This window comes from Lytechinus variegatus, chromosome 11 (assembly GCF_018143015.1).
Source record: "Lytechinus variegatus isolate NC3 chromosome 11, Lvar_3.0, whole genome shotgun sequence".
NCBI classification, from domain to species: domain Eukaryota; kingdom Metazoa; phylum Echinodermata; class Echinoidea; order Temnopleuroida; family Toxopneustidae; genus Lytechinus; species Lytechinus variegatus.
In genome coordinates, this window is record NC_054750.1 from 26,087,768 (window position 1) to 26,105,666 (window position 17,899).

General features: G+C 37.7%; 2 protein-coding genes across 2 annotated transcripts in view; both read left to right on the forward strand.

The window, feature by feature from the left end:
- The first annotated feature begins 4,777 nt into the window (after positions 1–4,777).
- Positions 4,778–14,760, forward strand: LOC121424143. Its single transcript, XM_041619742.1, has 5 exons — positions 4,778–4,924; positions 6,779–6,960; positions 7,082–7,237; positions 9,790–9,906; positions 10,366–14,760. Exons 2-5 carry the CDS (start codon positions 6,858–6,860, stop codon positions 13,860–13,862), a joined length of 3,873 nt encoding a protein of 1,290 aa, XP_041475676.1. The 5' UTR covers positions 4,778–4,924; positions 6,779–6,857; the 3' UTR covers positions 13,863–14,760.
- A 1,609-nt stretch (positions 14,761–16,369) lies between these two features.
- LOC121423678 (DNA-directed RNA polymerase I subunit RPA1-like) overlaps positions 16,370–17,899 on the forward strand; it is a 52,429-nt gene continuing 50,899 nt past the window's right edge. Inside the window, exon 1 of the mRNA XM_041619106.1 lies at positions 16,370–17,247. The gene's annotated coding sequence lies outside the window, so the exon portion shown is untranslated. The remainder of the gene's footprint in view (positions 17,248–17,899) is intronic.

The following is a 17,899-nucleotide window of genomic DNA, read 5'->3' on the forward strand; positions in this document are numbered from 1 at the left end:
AGAAGGTGGGGTCGTACTAAACCAAATAAGGTAAAGCCGACGACCGAAGGACCCGTAACAATAAAACATTCCTGTACTTGTTTAGGGGTTCATTTCAGGGAATATTTGCCAAGAGTATCGTTTTGTTTCCAATACTTGTTAAGGGTAGGGTTTCACACGCCAATACTTGTTAAGGGGTGCATTTTCAGAATATGGAAATTACGTGTTTAGGGTGCTTTTCGAGACCCCATGGTCGCGCATGGTATCCACTCGTGAATGGAAGTGGCCCCCCCCCCGGGCAAAAAAAAATCTTACCTTTGAAAAAGATTGGTGGGGGATGGATTTTCCTCGAACGCATACCAATTTTTTTTCTGCTATTTTCATAATAAACTTTAAATGAATTCAACTTTGCACTACTTAATTTTTTCAAAGACAAAATAACAAAATTACATCTCATCATCATCATCACCACTATCATATATCACCATCATCATCACCACAACCGTCACCACAACCATCATCATCACCAAGATAATTTTCATCATCGTCATTGCCATCATCATCTTTTTTTTTCTTTATTTTTTCCCCATCCCTTCTTTTTTTTTCTTCCAATATTCCTCCTTTTTTTTTAGAGCGGCACACCGTCATGCTCCCTCACTGATTATCCGCCTCTATATGCTTGGTGTTGTATAAATTGGCGGATACCTGAATGAAATACTGAAGAGAAAATAAGGAAAGGGAAAAAGTAAGAAGAAAAAGAAGATGAGGAGAAGAAAAAAAGAAAGCCAAACAAATGAAACAAAACAATGTCAAAATTTCGTAATAAAGTCTTCTACGTCAGTTTAATAATGATGTTTTCATTGAAATGAGAACAAAAAAGAATTGAAACCATAGGCGGCGGAAGCGGGGACGTTCCCCCCTAAATTTGTTGTTGACCTTTTTTTTTTTGCTTGTCAATTTATTTTCCTACGTCCCCCCTAAAATGTTTGGGTTGAGAGCCTTTTTTTTTTTGCTTGTCAAATTTTTTTAGGTTGTCCCCTCCTAAAATTTGGGGCTTCCGCCGCCAATGATTGAAACAATGAGGTAAAAAGGACTACATTATATAGTGTAAAGAAATAGAGGGAAGCTCCGAGACAATAAAAAGGTTGAAAAAGAAAAAAATGTGAAAACACAAAGCTCTCACAACATGAGCATAATAACAAATAATAACAAATAAGCGAGGACAAGTAGCTGAGGGACCCCCCCCCCAACTCTCTCTCTCTAGTTATCTATCTATCCGACTCGATTATATAAGAGAAGAATTTACTAATCAAAATATTATGAGCAAAAAGCACGAGCTGATATTTTTTATGAATATTCAAAACTGATAGAGAGACGCAATCGAATTATTCGATTGCGACAAAATTGATGATCTGAGAATTTATTGTTTTTAGGAATTCATTAAAAGCATAAAGTTGATCAGCATTAAAATATGGCAGGCGCAACGCATGAGCTAAAGCTTTATAGGCATACACCGATAAAAAATTTTAAGTATTTTTGGTAATCATGAAAAAAATTGATATTTCATGAAAGAAAGCTCAAATCCCGAGGAGGAATATTCTTATGAATTGACTTTAAAAAAAACTGTGGTAAGCCCCATTTAATATTTGATTATAAGTCGAATAAAACAGTAAAAGCTGAAAAACGTTCGCGTGATATTTGGCAACCTCCCCCCCAAAAAAAAAAAAAAATAAATAAATAAAAAATAAAAAAAAGTTTTTAACTATAATAATGATCGAAGGTAATTTTGTCTCGCGTAGAACTGGACAAATGAAAAAAAGATTGTCACTAAAGAAATGAAGGTAATTTTGACCCACGTAAAATTTGGCGAGCCCCCCCCCCAAAAAAAAAGGAAAAAAGGTTTTAACAAGCAAAAAAAGGCTAAAAAAGAGAAAGAAGAGACAAGAATAATTATGAACGAAATATCCCCATTACAAATAATGCTGTGATCATCATAAGGGAGGGGTCGCATAACTAGTATGAACAACGTATTTAATTCCAAAATATTTACTACAAATCTCAATAGGGGGATCGGGCAGAAATGCTCACCCCCACCCCCACCCCCCCGATCCGCCACTGATTCCAATCAATAATGACATTTATCTGCAATACTGATACTTTGGAATCAAGATACTGAAGATTGATACGCTTTACATAAATTATGAACGTCTGACAAAAAGATAATCTACCGATCACCTGACCGATCAGCTGACCAGTTCGCGTATCACTTCGGAGTTGATCACTCGTCGCAGCTGTGTGGAACGCTCACCGAAAATCAACAAAAAGGGCCTGAAATGTAAGTTTAATGATAATCTATTTTAATTTGAACTACTTAATTAATACTTTTAATGTCTCCCCACCAAATGAAAGTCATATCACTTAACTCCAGTTTGTATTAAGGCGTACATTTACCAAAGTCTTGGGTTGGAAATCAGAACAGCATTGTCTAACCCATATTTTTGGGTAATGTCGCCTATGAGGTCCATACATGTTAATGTTTGGACCTCATTGGTACTAGGAGTGGGTGTGACGTGTGTGCGCTCAGTTATTGTGTACAAAGTCAATGGGAGATGAAAGAAGTCGCTGACGAAACGAATGGTAATGAATGGAGTGGTGACTTAAACCAGGATAATGCTCATTGTTCGCTGTTACTATTCCCTGTGTGACAAAGCATTACAAAATGCCCTCTGACTTAAAAAAAATAGAATTGAAAATGATATATGGTAAACAAAAATTGGAAATTTACGTTCTACCAGAAGCTTGTTTTTTGCCCCCCAAAATATCGGGCACATAAAGTTGTGCAAGGCGATCAATTTCGGCAATTTGAATCATGCTTATTGCTTGATTGTTGAGAATAAAACTTGTATCAGCTGGGCAAATGCTGATTTTTATTATCAATAATTATAAAGTAAGCAGTAAATAATAATTTACTTACCAAACGGACCTCTGTCTGCTCTAAACGTCCGACATCTTTGCTCAGCGTCAAAAACGAAATAGTCAATAGGGCGAAATGTTTGATGTTTGGGAGAGTGCCATATTTGGAAAGGTGTCAAATGTCCTCCCTTGGGGAACCCCTGCCGCATCCAATCTTGCGAAAGATTGAACATTTGTGATCTCACCGGCAATATTTCTGGTGGAAATCACTTCCCCTTACAACTTACAAGATTTTTTGGGTCACTGATCTTTTGGAGTCCATAATTAGCGAGGGTCATAAGAATCTGTGAAAGTTGAAATCGTAGATTTTATCCCTGGAATATTATTTTTGAGCAGCAACCTGGATCTACTGTGCGTGCAGTTCAATAGCAGGTATGTTCATGTATCTCATGCATGCAAGACCCCTGAAAGTGCGGGTCCCTGTAGTTGTTGGGAGGGAGTTGAAGTCATTTTCGTCCGATATTTGGAACCGTCTGATGTTTGGGGGTTTTACTCTAACAGTGAACAAATGCTTGGATGTAGAAATGACTATAAACAATAGCAAAGTGTATGGCCAGCTCATGGTAGCTACCGCCTGGGGGGTCACTTAGCACAGTGGCAAATTTACAGATCGGATAGCATAGCATTCAGTGCTTGTAGGTGTGTACACTTATTACATGACATTGTCCAGCCACTGCCACGAGCCAATTGATGAAAATATAGTAAGCATGTGCAGTGCAAGCCCTCCAGACTGCCCCACACAGTATTCCATCAAAACAAGTGTGCAATTCTCTATCACCTCGTACCAAAATCGACCTAGATTTTCACTTTCCTAGTAATACATGTAAGCACTTCAGATGCGCGAGCGAAAGTGCGGGCAGATCAGCTAGGCATAGATACTTGTTTTGCAGTGAATGGCGAGTGCATGTTGTTAACACGCAGTTCGAATGACCTTCCTCCGATCATCTCTTCGGCCGGGTGCTGGAGCGGCATTCAGAATAGCTTGAGAAAACTGAATCAGTTTCTTTGTTTATTTCACTGATTTTGATTGTTAAAAAATTCTGTTGGCTGCTTCGTACTTCTTTGGCAAACATCAAAAACATACGACCATAGTTTCACTTACCATCAGGTGATGGAAAGACGTCATGTTACAGTAACACTGCTTCTAATATTGGCTGGCTCCTCCAATGCGTCTTTGAATGTCTTTCACAGATATATTGCGCTATACAAATGCAGTGCATCATCGTCATCATCTCCTTCACTTGAAATTGCCTACTCTTAATCATCGGATCTTACCAAAACTCAGTGAGGAATGGAATTGTATTGGCGACTCCAAACGAACATCAATTTTTTGGGGGGGTCCTTTTCTGACACCACACTCTGTTCAGTGTCAAGTTTCATGTCACTTACTCATAGAGAATACACCTGTCTTTCATTTCATGATGCTTGTTGAATAAAGTCATCTTATATAAAAAAAAAAGTTTTAGGAGTACATTATTTCAGTGAACGCATGTAATACTTCCGTGTTTCGAGCCTCTCCGCAGAAGTACTTCCAGGTTGTAACAGCCTCCACTTCCAGGGTCATTTCGCGGCAAGTTTTGAATCGCACAACAAGCAAGATGGCTTACAACAAAGGTAAAAATATTTCTGACATTTTTATATAAAAATTTGATTTTTAAGACATGTTTTGTTCTATTTTATGCGTTGTTCTAAATTAACACCTTTTTGCCTAATACTTAGTTTCATAAAAGTTCCACAGCAAGTTTTCACATTATTAGGATAATTTAATTGTAAAACTAAAGCAAAAAGAATAAAGTCTCTTCTCTATTTTACTACAGGTACAGGTCAGCAAATAAGGAAGAGGAACAATTTGAGGACTTTTTTCTGATTGGACGCTTATTAAAGATGTCTAGACTGCAGGAACTATGCATGTATAGAGGTTTCTTGGAACAGTCAGTCTATCAAGTTGCTCAACCGTAAAGAAGTCTTTCTGGTATGGAATCACTGAGATCATTCATTAATGAGATCAAGTTTGATAGATATGATAAGTTATGAAAGTACTTGATGTGAGACATGATCTTAGGTGCTAAGTGAGCTACTTAGGGAAAGTGTGGCACAAGGAAGGTCACTAGTCGTGCGTAAAGTCTTGCGTAACTTTACGAACAGCTTTATAAAACAACCACTAGGTATGCGCATTATATTCATAAACATGAAGAAAGGCATATAAGTATGAAGTCAAATAAATACTAGATCTACTTATATCCCTTAAGTCCATAGTAAGATGCAGACATACCAACTGTTCCATTTTTAGAGTATTTGTTCCTCTGTTTTTGTTATAAATACACCAATACTTTTTTTTGTATGATTTGTTACTTTGAGTCCATAAGATGGATAATGTAAAGTAACAACCGAGTGATCCTTTTAAGCTTGTATACTTCATACAAGTTACACAAGCTTCAATGCAGAGGTATAAATATGAGATGTCTTACATCTCATTTGCATGATATATTCAGATATGCATAATTGATTGTCAGCAATTATGTGCATATTTAATAATATCAAATAAGCAGTGTATATGATCACCAAAGTGATTTTATCATCACTGCATAACTTAATGAATTCATCCAATCTACGTAACAAATCCCCTGAATATAACATTAACGAACATGTACTGGAAATGCATAAATGTGTGTTGTTAATACATGTATGGCCAATCAAAAAGTGATTCATTTGCTAATTTGCATAATTAACTTGAGGTAACGACTGTAATACGGAGAAATGCCACTTGGAGATTCCCAAAATTTGCAAATTTCATTAAAGTAACCAGGAAAAAGATATATTATGTAGATATCTAATTGGTTTGAATTCCTCCAGTAATCGAGTAGAAAAGATATTGAAATTTGCCTAATTAATTGTATGCTAATTTGCATATCCATGAGAAATTCACACAAAAAATTATCAGATGGAGAAATGCATAAGCTTCAAAATGAGTACAAACATGTATGTCCTTTTATGAAAAAATAAAAATCATGCATTGCTAATTGTATATTTGAGAGCATTTTGTGAAAGTTTCTATAAATTCGGATAATAAGAGCCAGCAATTATGAATTTCAATTTTGAGTGTTGTGAGGTGTTTGCAAATCTGACTCGCCGATCGAGCAGGGTTGTCTTGACCGTACAAGGAGCTGTGAATGACGTGATGGGCGTCAAGATTAGTCTGGGTATTCAGACACATTGGGTTTCATTTGTTGTTATTTTATAATCACGATTTGAGCTCTGTTATTTATGAAATTTTAATTGTTATTTAAAAATTATTTTGTAGAATTTGTGTGAAATAACTATTAAGAGCAAAACTGAGTAAAATACAAGAATTTTTTTGATAAGGGATTTTTTATTTAAATGTGTCTGAATGTCTAGAATATGGTATTGTTAATGGAAGTCATATTTTCTAAATGGCACAGAAATACATGTTTGAGATATGTTACATAAATTTGATATCTGATAATGGACCTTTTTAATGGTGTTAATTATTATTTTGAAGATATATTTCATGAAATTATGAGAAAACAGATGATCGAAATCAGTTTCTTTTTTTTGTCCAATAATCCTAAGAATATTATTTTGATTCTCTTTGATTTCAAATTTTATTAAAAAAATTGACAAATATTAATGTCATTGAAGTTGTTATATTCCTTTTTTTAATGTTTCCTTATATAAAATTCAAATTTATTTATTTCACCGACCTATCAGTAGGTCTACATCTTATTTTTTTATTTTTTTACATCCAATGACTTTCAGTATTTTTATGATTTTTACTTTTGACTTGAATTATTGTTTTCCTACTCAGGTTCAGAACCCTCTTGTCTTTGGCTTACATTACAAGTTACTTTGGGAACTGACGCCGGTCGTGAAGACTTGCTGTTGACATGCAGAACGAGGATACAGATTTACAACTTGAGGCTGTCCGTGATGGCGGTGGAACTCCACATCTGCCATCAACGTCATCGTCTGATTCATCATCCGTTCAAGGTATGCTATACATTTTTTACCTTCTCATTATGACTCCTCTCTCACATTTTTTTTATTGCATGTATTGTATTTTGAGTCTTGATTACTATAATTTTTCTCTCATTTTTTGTTCGGAATGCAGCTCCTCAGTTGGCAACCCCAATTCAGCCTGACTCTCCACATGATGAAGAATACAAGGGTGATCATGAAGCAGTCGATGGCATACAACATAGAGCAGTCGATGATACAACTCAACATCATGCCTCAACATCATTCTCGCATCCATCACCCCTTCAAGGTATGTTATGTTTTCTTCTCATTATGACTTTTTTCATAAGTGTTCAGTAGTCTGTTTTTATTTTCCCCTTTTAGCAGTGATTTCATTTTTGTCTCACCTGCATAGCAGAGTGAGACTATAGGCGCCGCTTTTCCGACGGCAGCGATGGCGGCGGCGGTGGCGGCGTCAACATCAAATCTTAACCTGAGGTTAAGTTTTTGAAATGACATCATAACTTAGAAAGTATATGGACCTAGTTCATGAAACTTGGCCATAAGGTTAATCAAGTATTACTGAACATCCTATTAGAGTTTCATGTCACATGACCAAGGTCAAAGGTCATTTAGGGTCAATGAACTTCATGTTGGAGGAATCAACATCAAAATCTTAACCTGAGGTTAAGTTTTTGAAATGACGTCATAACTTAGAAAGTTTATGGATCTGATTCATGAAACTTGGACATAATAGTAATCAAGCATCGCTGAACATTTTGTGCAAGTTTCAGGTCTCATGATTAAGGTCAAAGGTCATTTAGGGTCAATGAACTTTGGCCGAATTGGGGGTATCTGTTGAATTACCATCATAACTTTGAAAGTTTATGGATCTGATTCATGAAACTTGGACATTAGAGTAATCAAGTATCACTGAACATCCTGTGCGCATTTCAGGTCACATGACCAAGGTCAAAGGTCAATGAACATTGGCCGAATTGGGTGTATCTGTTGAATTACCATCATAACTTTGAAAGTTTATGGATCTGATTCATGAAACTTGGACATTAGAGTAATCAAGTATCACTGAACATCCTGTGCGCATTTCAGGTCACATGACCAAGGTCAAAGGTCAATGAACATTGGCCAAATTGGAGGTATCTGTTGAATTACCATCATAACTTTGAAAGTTTATGGATCTGATTCATGAAACTTGGACATAAGAGTAATCAAGTATCACTGAACATCCTGTGCGAGTTTCAGGTCACATGATCAAGGTCAAAGGTCATGTAAGGTCAATGAACTTTGGCCATGTGGGTTTTTTTGTTGAATAACCATCATATCTCTGTAAGTTTATTGGTCTAGTTCATAAAAAGTGGACATAATAGTAACCATGTATCACTGAACATCTTGTGCGAGTTAGAGTAGTTTTCAAAGTCAGCACTGCTGCTATATTGAACTGCGTGATGCAGGCGAGACTGCCAGAGGCATTCCACTTGTATTTTTTATATGCCCGTCCTAAACGGGACGTATTATGGTATTATGCTCGGTGTCTGTCTGTCAGTCCGTCCGTCCATCTGTTAACTTTTCCTTGTAACTTGATAACTTCCATTTAACTTAACCTAGGCTCATATAATTTGGCGTGTATAATACTAGCATGGATCCCCGGAAGCCCCTTGCAGAGCTGCCAAGTAGTACGATTTTTCCGTATTTCATACGGAAATCAATTTAAAATACGGCAGTACGCTTTTTCATGATAAAATACGGAAAAAAAATTGTTCGCCCTACTATAGCATCTGGGAGCTTTCGGGCGGAGATGAAAAAATGGCAGCCGTGTGTTGCTGCCCTCTACGTTCAATGAGTTATGCTTTCATCAAGGCTTTCCGATTAGAATTTTCGATATCCTGGCGAATCAATGCGGGTGACAAGTTCCGAGCGCATGCTCGTAGCTAGTTTACAAGCGCAAAGCAGCGGCTCAAATCGCGATATTTTGCGACTGGTAAATACGTCTGTAAGGATGATGACGTCATCCAAGATGGCAACTTACGTTGACCGACGGAAGGATCGAAGATGACGATGTTTCGATCATAATTTGAAACGAATTAGCAGTAACTGCGGTCTAAGGTACGATATTTCTGAATTTCATACATTTTTCCGTAAATATGGATGCAATTTCTTTTTCATAATGTGACATTTTATGATTTTATGTGCAAAAAAAGATCGGAAAAAAATCAGATTTCCGTCGAATGTTCGATCTAACGTTACTGCTAATACGTTGTCTGTACGTACGGGCCTCCAAATTCTTCAGTCTATGCATTGGTGAGTGAGCCAACGCAGTTCAGCGGAACAACCAAAATCTAGACTGAAGCTTTCGGTCTCGTGTGCGACGGTGTGGGGCGCAAAATAATGTAAGAAGTGATCGAACTTTGCCATTATGCATGCATATTTATCTCATGGTAAAAATACGGATTTTTTTGTCAAAATACTGATTTTGGGGGATAAGAATACTGAAAATGCAAAATACAACTTGGCAGCTCTGCCCTGGATCTTGAAGTCAAAAGGTTGAAGGTCAAGGTCATAATTACATGCTTTATCTTACCCTTCTGCAATCTTTGTAAACGCGACAACTTAAGTTAAACTTATCCTAGGCTCATATGGTTGGTGTTTATTATACTAGCATGGATCCCAGAAATTCTTTTGATTTTGAGGTCAGAAGTACAAAGGTGAACTCGCTACCTTCCACTTTCCTTGCTTGACCAATAACTCAATTTTCCGCAATACAGGCGGGCGTACTATGTGCTCGCCTTAGCGACACTCTTGTTTGTCTTATTAAATTTATTTCCTTGTATTTTCTGAATGTAGGTCCCCAGTTGTTAACCCCACACCAGCCTGACACTCCACAGGGTGATCATGAAGCAGTCGATGGCATGCAGCAACAAGCAGGCACCAGTTCACAACAAGAGGATGAATCCAATAAAAGTAAATTTGCTTAACATTTTCAAAACCATATAAGCAAAAATGAATTCTCAATCACAGTACTCGTAATATATTTTTGCCATATGAGGTGCTTCTTATCAAATCAAATCATTTATTTCCACAATAATATAAAAACACTACCAATATGTACAAAATAAGGAAACAAACATAATTGAAAATGAAAGTGAACCGAGTTATTCAAACATATTACAAAGAAATGTACATTATTGTGGGGGAAGCCAAAGAAGTCAAAATTGGTCTTAAAATCAGGCCCCCAACATAAGATAAACAGATATATCAAAGATACAGCTTAAATCATTTTTTTTTACCAAAAAAAAAACTACGTTAATTAATGCAAGAAAAAATCTTTAAACACGTGATGAAAGTGATGTGATGTGATTTTCCAATACTTTATTTCATTTTTTAAAAATAATTTATCTTTCTCATTTTTGATTTGTGCAGGCATCGGTCCATATTCCACATCAGCTGGCATTTACAAGACGACTCTTGAAGCGGATCCCCAACATGTACCCGTAGTCGGAAAGATAAAAAATGGAGTGATTATCGAACTTTACTTGTACATGACTATGACTCTTAAATTATCTAAGAGTGCATTAGCGAAAAACGTTGTTTTGTTATCAGGATGTAACACAGTTAAATATCAAAATGTGTCAGCTTTGATATATAAACTAGTACAGGCATACAGGAAGGTGAAGAGGAATTCGAAAGGAGATCGACAGAGACGTGAACTGGATCAACTTTTGAACAAAGAATTTCTTCTTGTCCGATCAAGAGGACCGAAGACCCCAGACACACCAAGAGAGCAAAGGCTGAGAGAGACTGTGTCTAATTTGAAAAAGCAGACCAAAGGTATGAAAAGGAAGCTTGGCATACAAGAAACTCGTATTGCGGATTTGGAGACATCTGTGGTGCGAAAAGATGCCCTTGTAGAAAGACTTGTTGAGGAAGTTTCCGAACAGCAGGCTGCTGAAAGTGGAAAACTTGTTCTAAAAGCTCAACTGAAAGAGCTTGAAGGGAGTCACCAGCCACTGCTCGAGAGCCTGCAAGCTATCACCATGAAGTTTAACCCAACCAAGGATGAGCTCACCAAGTACAAACAAAAGGATGACGATGCTAAGAAGCAACATGAAGCGACTGAGGAAAAAATGATGAAAGTGAAGAGCAGAGTAAACCAGTCAGAACATCGGAACCTCAATAAGAAGCTTAAACGAAGAGACGAGAGCTTGGGGAAATATCGGGGTGAAGCGCAGAGAGCGCAAGAAACTATAGAAGATCTGAAAGATGAAATTGAAACCACAAAAGCTCAACTACAACTCAGCAGAAAATCTTTTGAGGACCTGGAGACAAAATGTGAAAAACTTGAGACCCAAAAGAGAAAGCACTACAAAAGTTTGTGGAAAACAAAAAGAAATCTTGGTAAATGCGAGGAACAAGCTAACCAACTGGAAATGGACAATCTCCATGAGAGAATCCATTTTCTTGAACAGAAAAATATAGAGTTGCAGCAGTTGATGAACCTCATGCATAATGACAAGATCCAGACATTTGCAGATGGAAGATTCAACGACTCTGTACATCTTACCATCATGGAGCTACTTGCATGCAATGTTTCCATCAGCAAAATCGACACAGTGATACGAACTGTTCTTAAAAATCTTGCCGGGAAAGAGGTGGATCGCCTCCCCTCAATGGAAACAAAGTCCAGGATCCTATCAGAAGCAAGGCACCTGGCTGATGTGGAAGTAGCCAGTGCTATGAATGCTAATAGGCCAGGAGATGCCATAGGTAACTGCATCCACGGTGACGGAACGACAAAATACCTCAAACAGAACCAGGAGTTGCAGGTTACCTTACCCGATGGAACTTCAAGAACCATGAGCCTGTGTGAGATGGCAGGTAGGGACACCTCAGTTGTGTCCGATTCGTTCACAGCCCAGGTGCAAGAACTGGCAGATAGTATTTCTACAGAAGCATCAGAATCAACAAATATTACCCAAAAAATAATGACAACTCTAAAGAGTACAATAGCCAACCAAGGTCCCACCGTGCCGCAATTAAGCGACAAGCTCCGTTTATTGAAAGAGGAGCTCCTGCCGTCAGTTTTTCGTAAATGGGATTTGCTGGAGCAGGAAGAGAAGGCAACGTGCCAGCAGTTCGCCACTTTATACTGCAAGATGCATCCTTTGATAAATTTTGACGAAGAGGTTGACAAGATACTCAAAGCGTATGAAGACATAGCATCTGGTGGGAAAACCATGCACACACTTCTGACAGGAGAATCTGGGGTGCGGCGCCTTATCAGAACCGGGAGTAAGGCCTTCCACCATCGGGGATGCGAGGAATCTGGAGTCGAGGACTCTTTCTCCTCCTACATTCGTCATGAGTTTGACTCTGACAATCTTTTGGTCGACTATGTAGGCAATAGGGCTTACATTTTGTTCGAGGGAGCTGCGGTAACGTTTTACCATCTCCAGCACTTTCAGAACTTCGTGTCCATTCTCCCAGAGCCAAACAACCTCCTTCGAGCAGTGGCAGAAGATGCGGCAGACAGAGTTTATGAAGCAGAGATGCGTGCTCTTGGGATTGTACACAAGATCATCACTGAGCCCTTCTGGACTGCTGTGAAGAAAGCAAGGAACATCCTCGAGCTGAGTGATGTTCTGCATCATCTCCAACTTAAGTTAACAGCATGGAAGGATGATGGTGGTGACATGTTGTCTGGTGAGTCAGCGGTGACAGGCATCTCTCCAGTGAAGGACTCTGTCTACGAGAAGCTCTTCATTGACAAAGAGGATGCAGACAAGCATGCCATCTGTGTCCAGGCCTTGGAGCTGATCTGCTGTGCAATCCTGCAAAAATTGGAACGACAGTGCAAGGATCACCTACCAGGGGGCAAATACTGGAAGCCGTCCGCATCTTTCGAACAGGCGTTCTTCAAAGTACCATCAACAAATCTAATAGGAGAGAGAGATTTTGCCATCTTAGACATACTGGTCAGGCAGAAGCCATCAGCAAGAGTGATTAGCCTTGAAGCCCTGATAATATGGACCAACAATAAGACGGCAGCATGGTTGGAGGATTTGGATGAAGAAAGACGGACGGAGCTCATGACCGAAGCCAGGGCAAGAGCTCCAGCTGTACTAAAGAAGTACAAAGAAAGGATGGTCTCAATAAAGAGTGAGAAGTGGAGGCTTCTCCAAGAGAAGCAGAAAAAGAAAGAAGAGAAGACTAGAAAGCAGGTGTCTGAAAGAGTGGCTCTTGTCGACACTGTCATCAGCCAAGGTGGTATTTGGAAGAACAAGGAGAAAATTGAGGAGGAGCTTGAGAAGATGAAAGATGAAGATGAGGAAAGTGTTCGAAGGGCCATCTACATTCAGCTCTGCTTCCATCAAAGAGTGCTCCGTTTGAAGGGACAGCCTGAGATTTTTCAACTCACTACGACTGTGGATGGGGGAAAAAAGACATTTACAACCCAAGAAATGAAGGAGCATCTCCTCATGGTTGTCGAAGGAAATGACGTTTCTTCTTCAGATCCTGATCTGTTGGTGAGTCAACTTACAGACGACAATCAGTCTCCTTCGCATCAAAGAAATCCAAAGTTTCTTGCCTTGAAGGGAAAACTTTACCACAAAATGGAGTCGGACACGAAAAAACGGGAAATCAAAGCTTCAAAGGAGCTCTTGGAATCCTTCCTTCGCAATCCCGTTTCACTTGTAGGGAAAAGGATCAAACACAAGTGCTGGAATGAAGATCGTACTGAAAGCATGTGGTATGCTGGAGTAGTGAAGAGCATTGTTTGTGAGGATGTAAATCCTTTGAATACAGAATATGCTGTAGAATATGATAAACCAGATGATGATGAAGAGGATGAGGAAGAGCAAGATTGGGTGTTTGACCTACTGCAAGACCTAGAAAAGAATGACTTGATAGTAATGTGATTGTAATACAACGTTTAGTACAAGCCATGTTCATTAAAGGTAAAAGACAGTACATGTAGTTGCAGCAAACACATATTTTCTTGGAAAGTCTTTTGAATCAAGGTTCATTGTCAAAATATTATGCATTTAGATCTAGTACAATAATGTAAACTTATCTTTCAATAATTCTGATGACAGAAAAAAGCATACGTGGGACAGTGTATTAATACTGCTTCAAAAAATACCTGACGTTTGATGGAATTCCTTGCTTACATGTATTTTGCTAATTTTTCAGCAATTAGTCATTTACTTCCAGAGCTAGTTGGCACATCTTTTTTATTCATACTTACAAACACTTTGGTGGTAATTTCATTGGTCGAACTCATTTTGAGATCATTACCACAACTGGTATTTATCTTTTATCCACTGGTATTGATTCTTGTAATGTGAAACTTGGGAGTTGAGAATATTTTTATTCCACAGATCAAACTTTAAAAAAAATATAATTGCTAATTCCAGTAATGATGATATAGGTGAAGATAAATAATAAAAAAGATATTAACTAATCAACTCAAATCATTTCTGTAAGTCACAGGACCTTTTGAATTAATACCATGCATGTACATTTACATTGCACTTGTATATATTCATCAAAGTTTACATGTATTAACGGTTCATTGAAAACTCTCATTGCCTTGTTTATCATATTAAAGCAGAAACTATTTTTATTGGCTGAGGCCCGTATTCTGAAGGCAGGTTTAACTTAGACCACAGTGTAACTCTGAACTAAAATTATGGGAGCCATAATTCAAAAATTCTGTTTTTGTTGTATAATATGTATTATGTCTTATGTTTCTTATGTTTGCTATTTTGTTTCCTTTTGCTTTCATAATTAAGAAAAATACTTCAGTTATCATACCCAGACAATTAGAAACAATTTGGGTGTCATATGAGTTGATAAATTGAATATGTACTGTTAGGGATTTGTGCCCCTAGGGCTCTCCATAGTTAAACCACAAATCTTTAAACCAGGGTTTGATTTAAACCTGGGTTCAGAATATGGGCCTTAATGTCCAGTGAAACAACATAGAGAAAAGCAGAAAATCAAAATTTTCTTAGAACATTGACATCGTTTTCTGTTCTCACATGATTGTCATGACATTTTACGGATTATGAATGTTTTTTATTCAGATTTCAAGTTCCATTATTCAGATTTCAAGTTCCAGTTATAACTTTCTGTTTGTTAAAACTTGTGTAAAGGACTGGTCCCACTGGCCGACGGACACAATGTATTCATAACGGATACAAGGTACAAGCAAAATTTCAGGGTGGCTCCATCCGTTTTCATCCGCCCCAGACAATGGACAAAATGGTCGAGCAATGAAATCACAGTGGATGGATGCTCAATGGATATAGAGCGTATGAAACACGTATGCAAAGAGTACACAACGGATACGAAACGTTTTCCAATGGATGGCAAGATTCTTTTCCGTTTTACGTCCTCTCTGCATCTGTAAAGTGCAGTGGTACCAAGCCTTAAGGGTGAAAAAGCACTTCACATTGGAAAAAAGGAAACAATATAATTGTGAGCATATGTAAATTAAATCTTCATTACATATCATATATCATAACGCATCTTGTATGGATTCAGAGGTATGACCTTATAAGCATGAAGCTGAGAGTGATTTGAGAGAAGAGAATATTATTGAGATGTGATGAATGTATTTGTTTTATTGTTATTTTATTACTTTTGCCATTCCATTGATGCTAGGACTCACCAAGTAGTTCATTATAATTGGAGTAGACTGTAATGTACAGTCTTAAATGATCACATATAAGACTTCATAACATGAATTGGCACATGTATTTACATATTTTTATGAGGTGACAGGGGCAGCGGAACGGCTTTGAAAGGGGGGGGGGTGACCATGCAAAAAAAATCATAATTGGATTTTACATTCCCCCCACAAACACACACACTTCTGCGACCCTTTGGGTGATGTGTTCTGTACAATGGATTTCCATAGCAAGGTATTATGACAAGATATTTGCCGGAATACCTCATTATGATGGGATAGATTGTAATTAATAGGATTATTTGTGTGGAATGAAGCAGTGATTGATGAAGTGACTTTGAAAAGGTGTAACATATCGTGGCTGATATGTCATTCAGGTTCTTAGGCTACTGCTAACAAAAGGAGAAAAAGGTTATTCAGAAGTTACTTTCTTGTTTTTATTTGGTAAATTAGTGTATTAAACATCTTTTTGAATTAATTAATAATAAACATTCATGAATATTGATTGATAATTTAATTTCTAATATTCAAGCAAAAGAAATCAGTCATGTTTTCCATGTGCACAAGTACCACATGACAATTACCCCCGAAATAGGGTTAGGGGTAGATTTTTGGATAGGGGAAGTTGCCCTAGAACCAGAGAAAATCTATGCCAAATCAGTCTGAATACTTTAGCCCCCCCCCCCCCATTCCCCATTTTTCTTAATTCGCTCATCAAATTTGAAAAATTACATTAAAAGGCCATTTCTTTTGTCTTCATTAATGATTAGTAATTTTGAATATCAAAAATTTGTAGACAAGTATCACAATGATGAACAATGACTGTTACAAGTCATGTCTATCTATCTATGCCAGTGACCCAACTCTTTTGTCTTGGTCATGAATCTTTTCCTTTGTCCATAGTAATGCAGTGCAGTTGGCTATTAGCACATTTCCATTTGTGTGTTTCATACCTTACATAACTCAGTGTTAGGCAGCTTTAAATAGACTCTCTTCCAAGTTCTAAATTCTGATCCCTATTCAATGCTAGGATGATTCAGAGGTTTCTTGCAAAGTTTTTGTTAAAAGCAGGTGAATGCAATATTTAAGGAGCTTGGGTTTAGATTGGAATTTTTGTATGGGAGGAACCCGAGTTAGATTTGATAGTTGTCACTTGAAGCTTAGGAATCGGGGAGGCAAGACCTCCGAGTTCTCTCTAAGAGCAGCCACAGCAGTTAGCCTGCTAGGGTTTGGTAGCATCAGCTAGGCCGACAGGGTCGGGCGACGACAGCATTTTTAGGCTGTTCATATAGAGACGAGGCGTGGCAGTTTCTTATATTTTTCTACCTATGTTGCACCACATTTGTCTGTACTGGACATGGGCTGCTCCGGTCATCCAAGCTTTCTTGTCACCAGTTAAACTATGGCGAGAGGTTTAAACCCGATGTAAACTACAGTATGATGTAAAGTCTACACTAGTCAAGTTGAGTCAGTCAAGGCGAACGTCGAAGGACTTCGGCCATGTTAGACGGTCAACGAGTTGATTCCAATATTCCAAAGGAGTTCTTCAGATCAGGTTCCATATTTTAAAGAAATGAAGATATAGAAGTAAAAGAACTTTTGGACTTTAAGTAAGCAGTAACAAATTAAACTGTTTGGTTATATTTGGATATATTGATCATTTATATAATGAATCAATCAGGAATAGTTAATGGTTGCATTACTGAATTGTATTGCAAGGTATGATCTCCGTTGAATTTGATGATTGTTTTATATTGAATTCTTTTCCATATTTTATGTTTTGAAGTAATGTAATTGTTGTTCCAAGGAACACTTGACCTTGAAGATTGAAATTAAATTTAATTTCCTTAAAATATTGTCTCCATTGTTACTTTGAGTTCTGTATTTAAGAAGTTGCCACTGGACCAACAAGTCATCACACCCTCCCCATGGCTGTGACAGACTAAGTAGACAATATGTCAAAATCATTGCACAAAAAGACTTTCAAAGATTTCCGGTAAATGAAAAGCATGTACATTCCCCATAAGCTAGGTATGGTATTATTCATGTGCCATGCTCAAAACAAAGAAAATAATAAGATTATGTAATTGTCGTGTCCACAAAAAGCCCTGATTTTATATCACAAAGATGACAATAACTCGACTTCTGGGTGTCGGAATTTGAACATTCAAACAGTTTTGTGAATCATTGTGAGCATATAAAACATCCTGGAAAAGCCTTTCCTAATTTTCACCTGAAGTGTGAATTATGAAAGGTATTCTC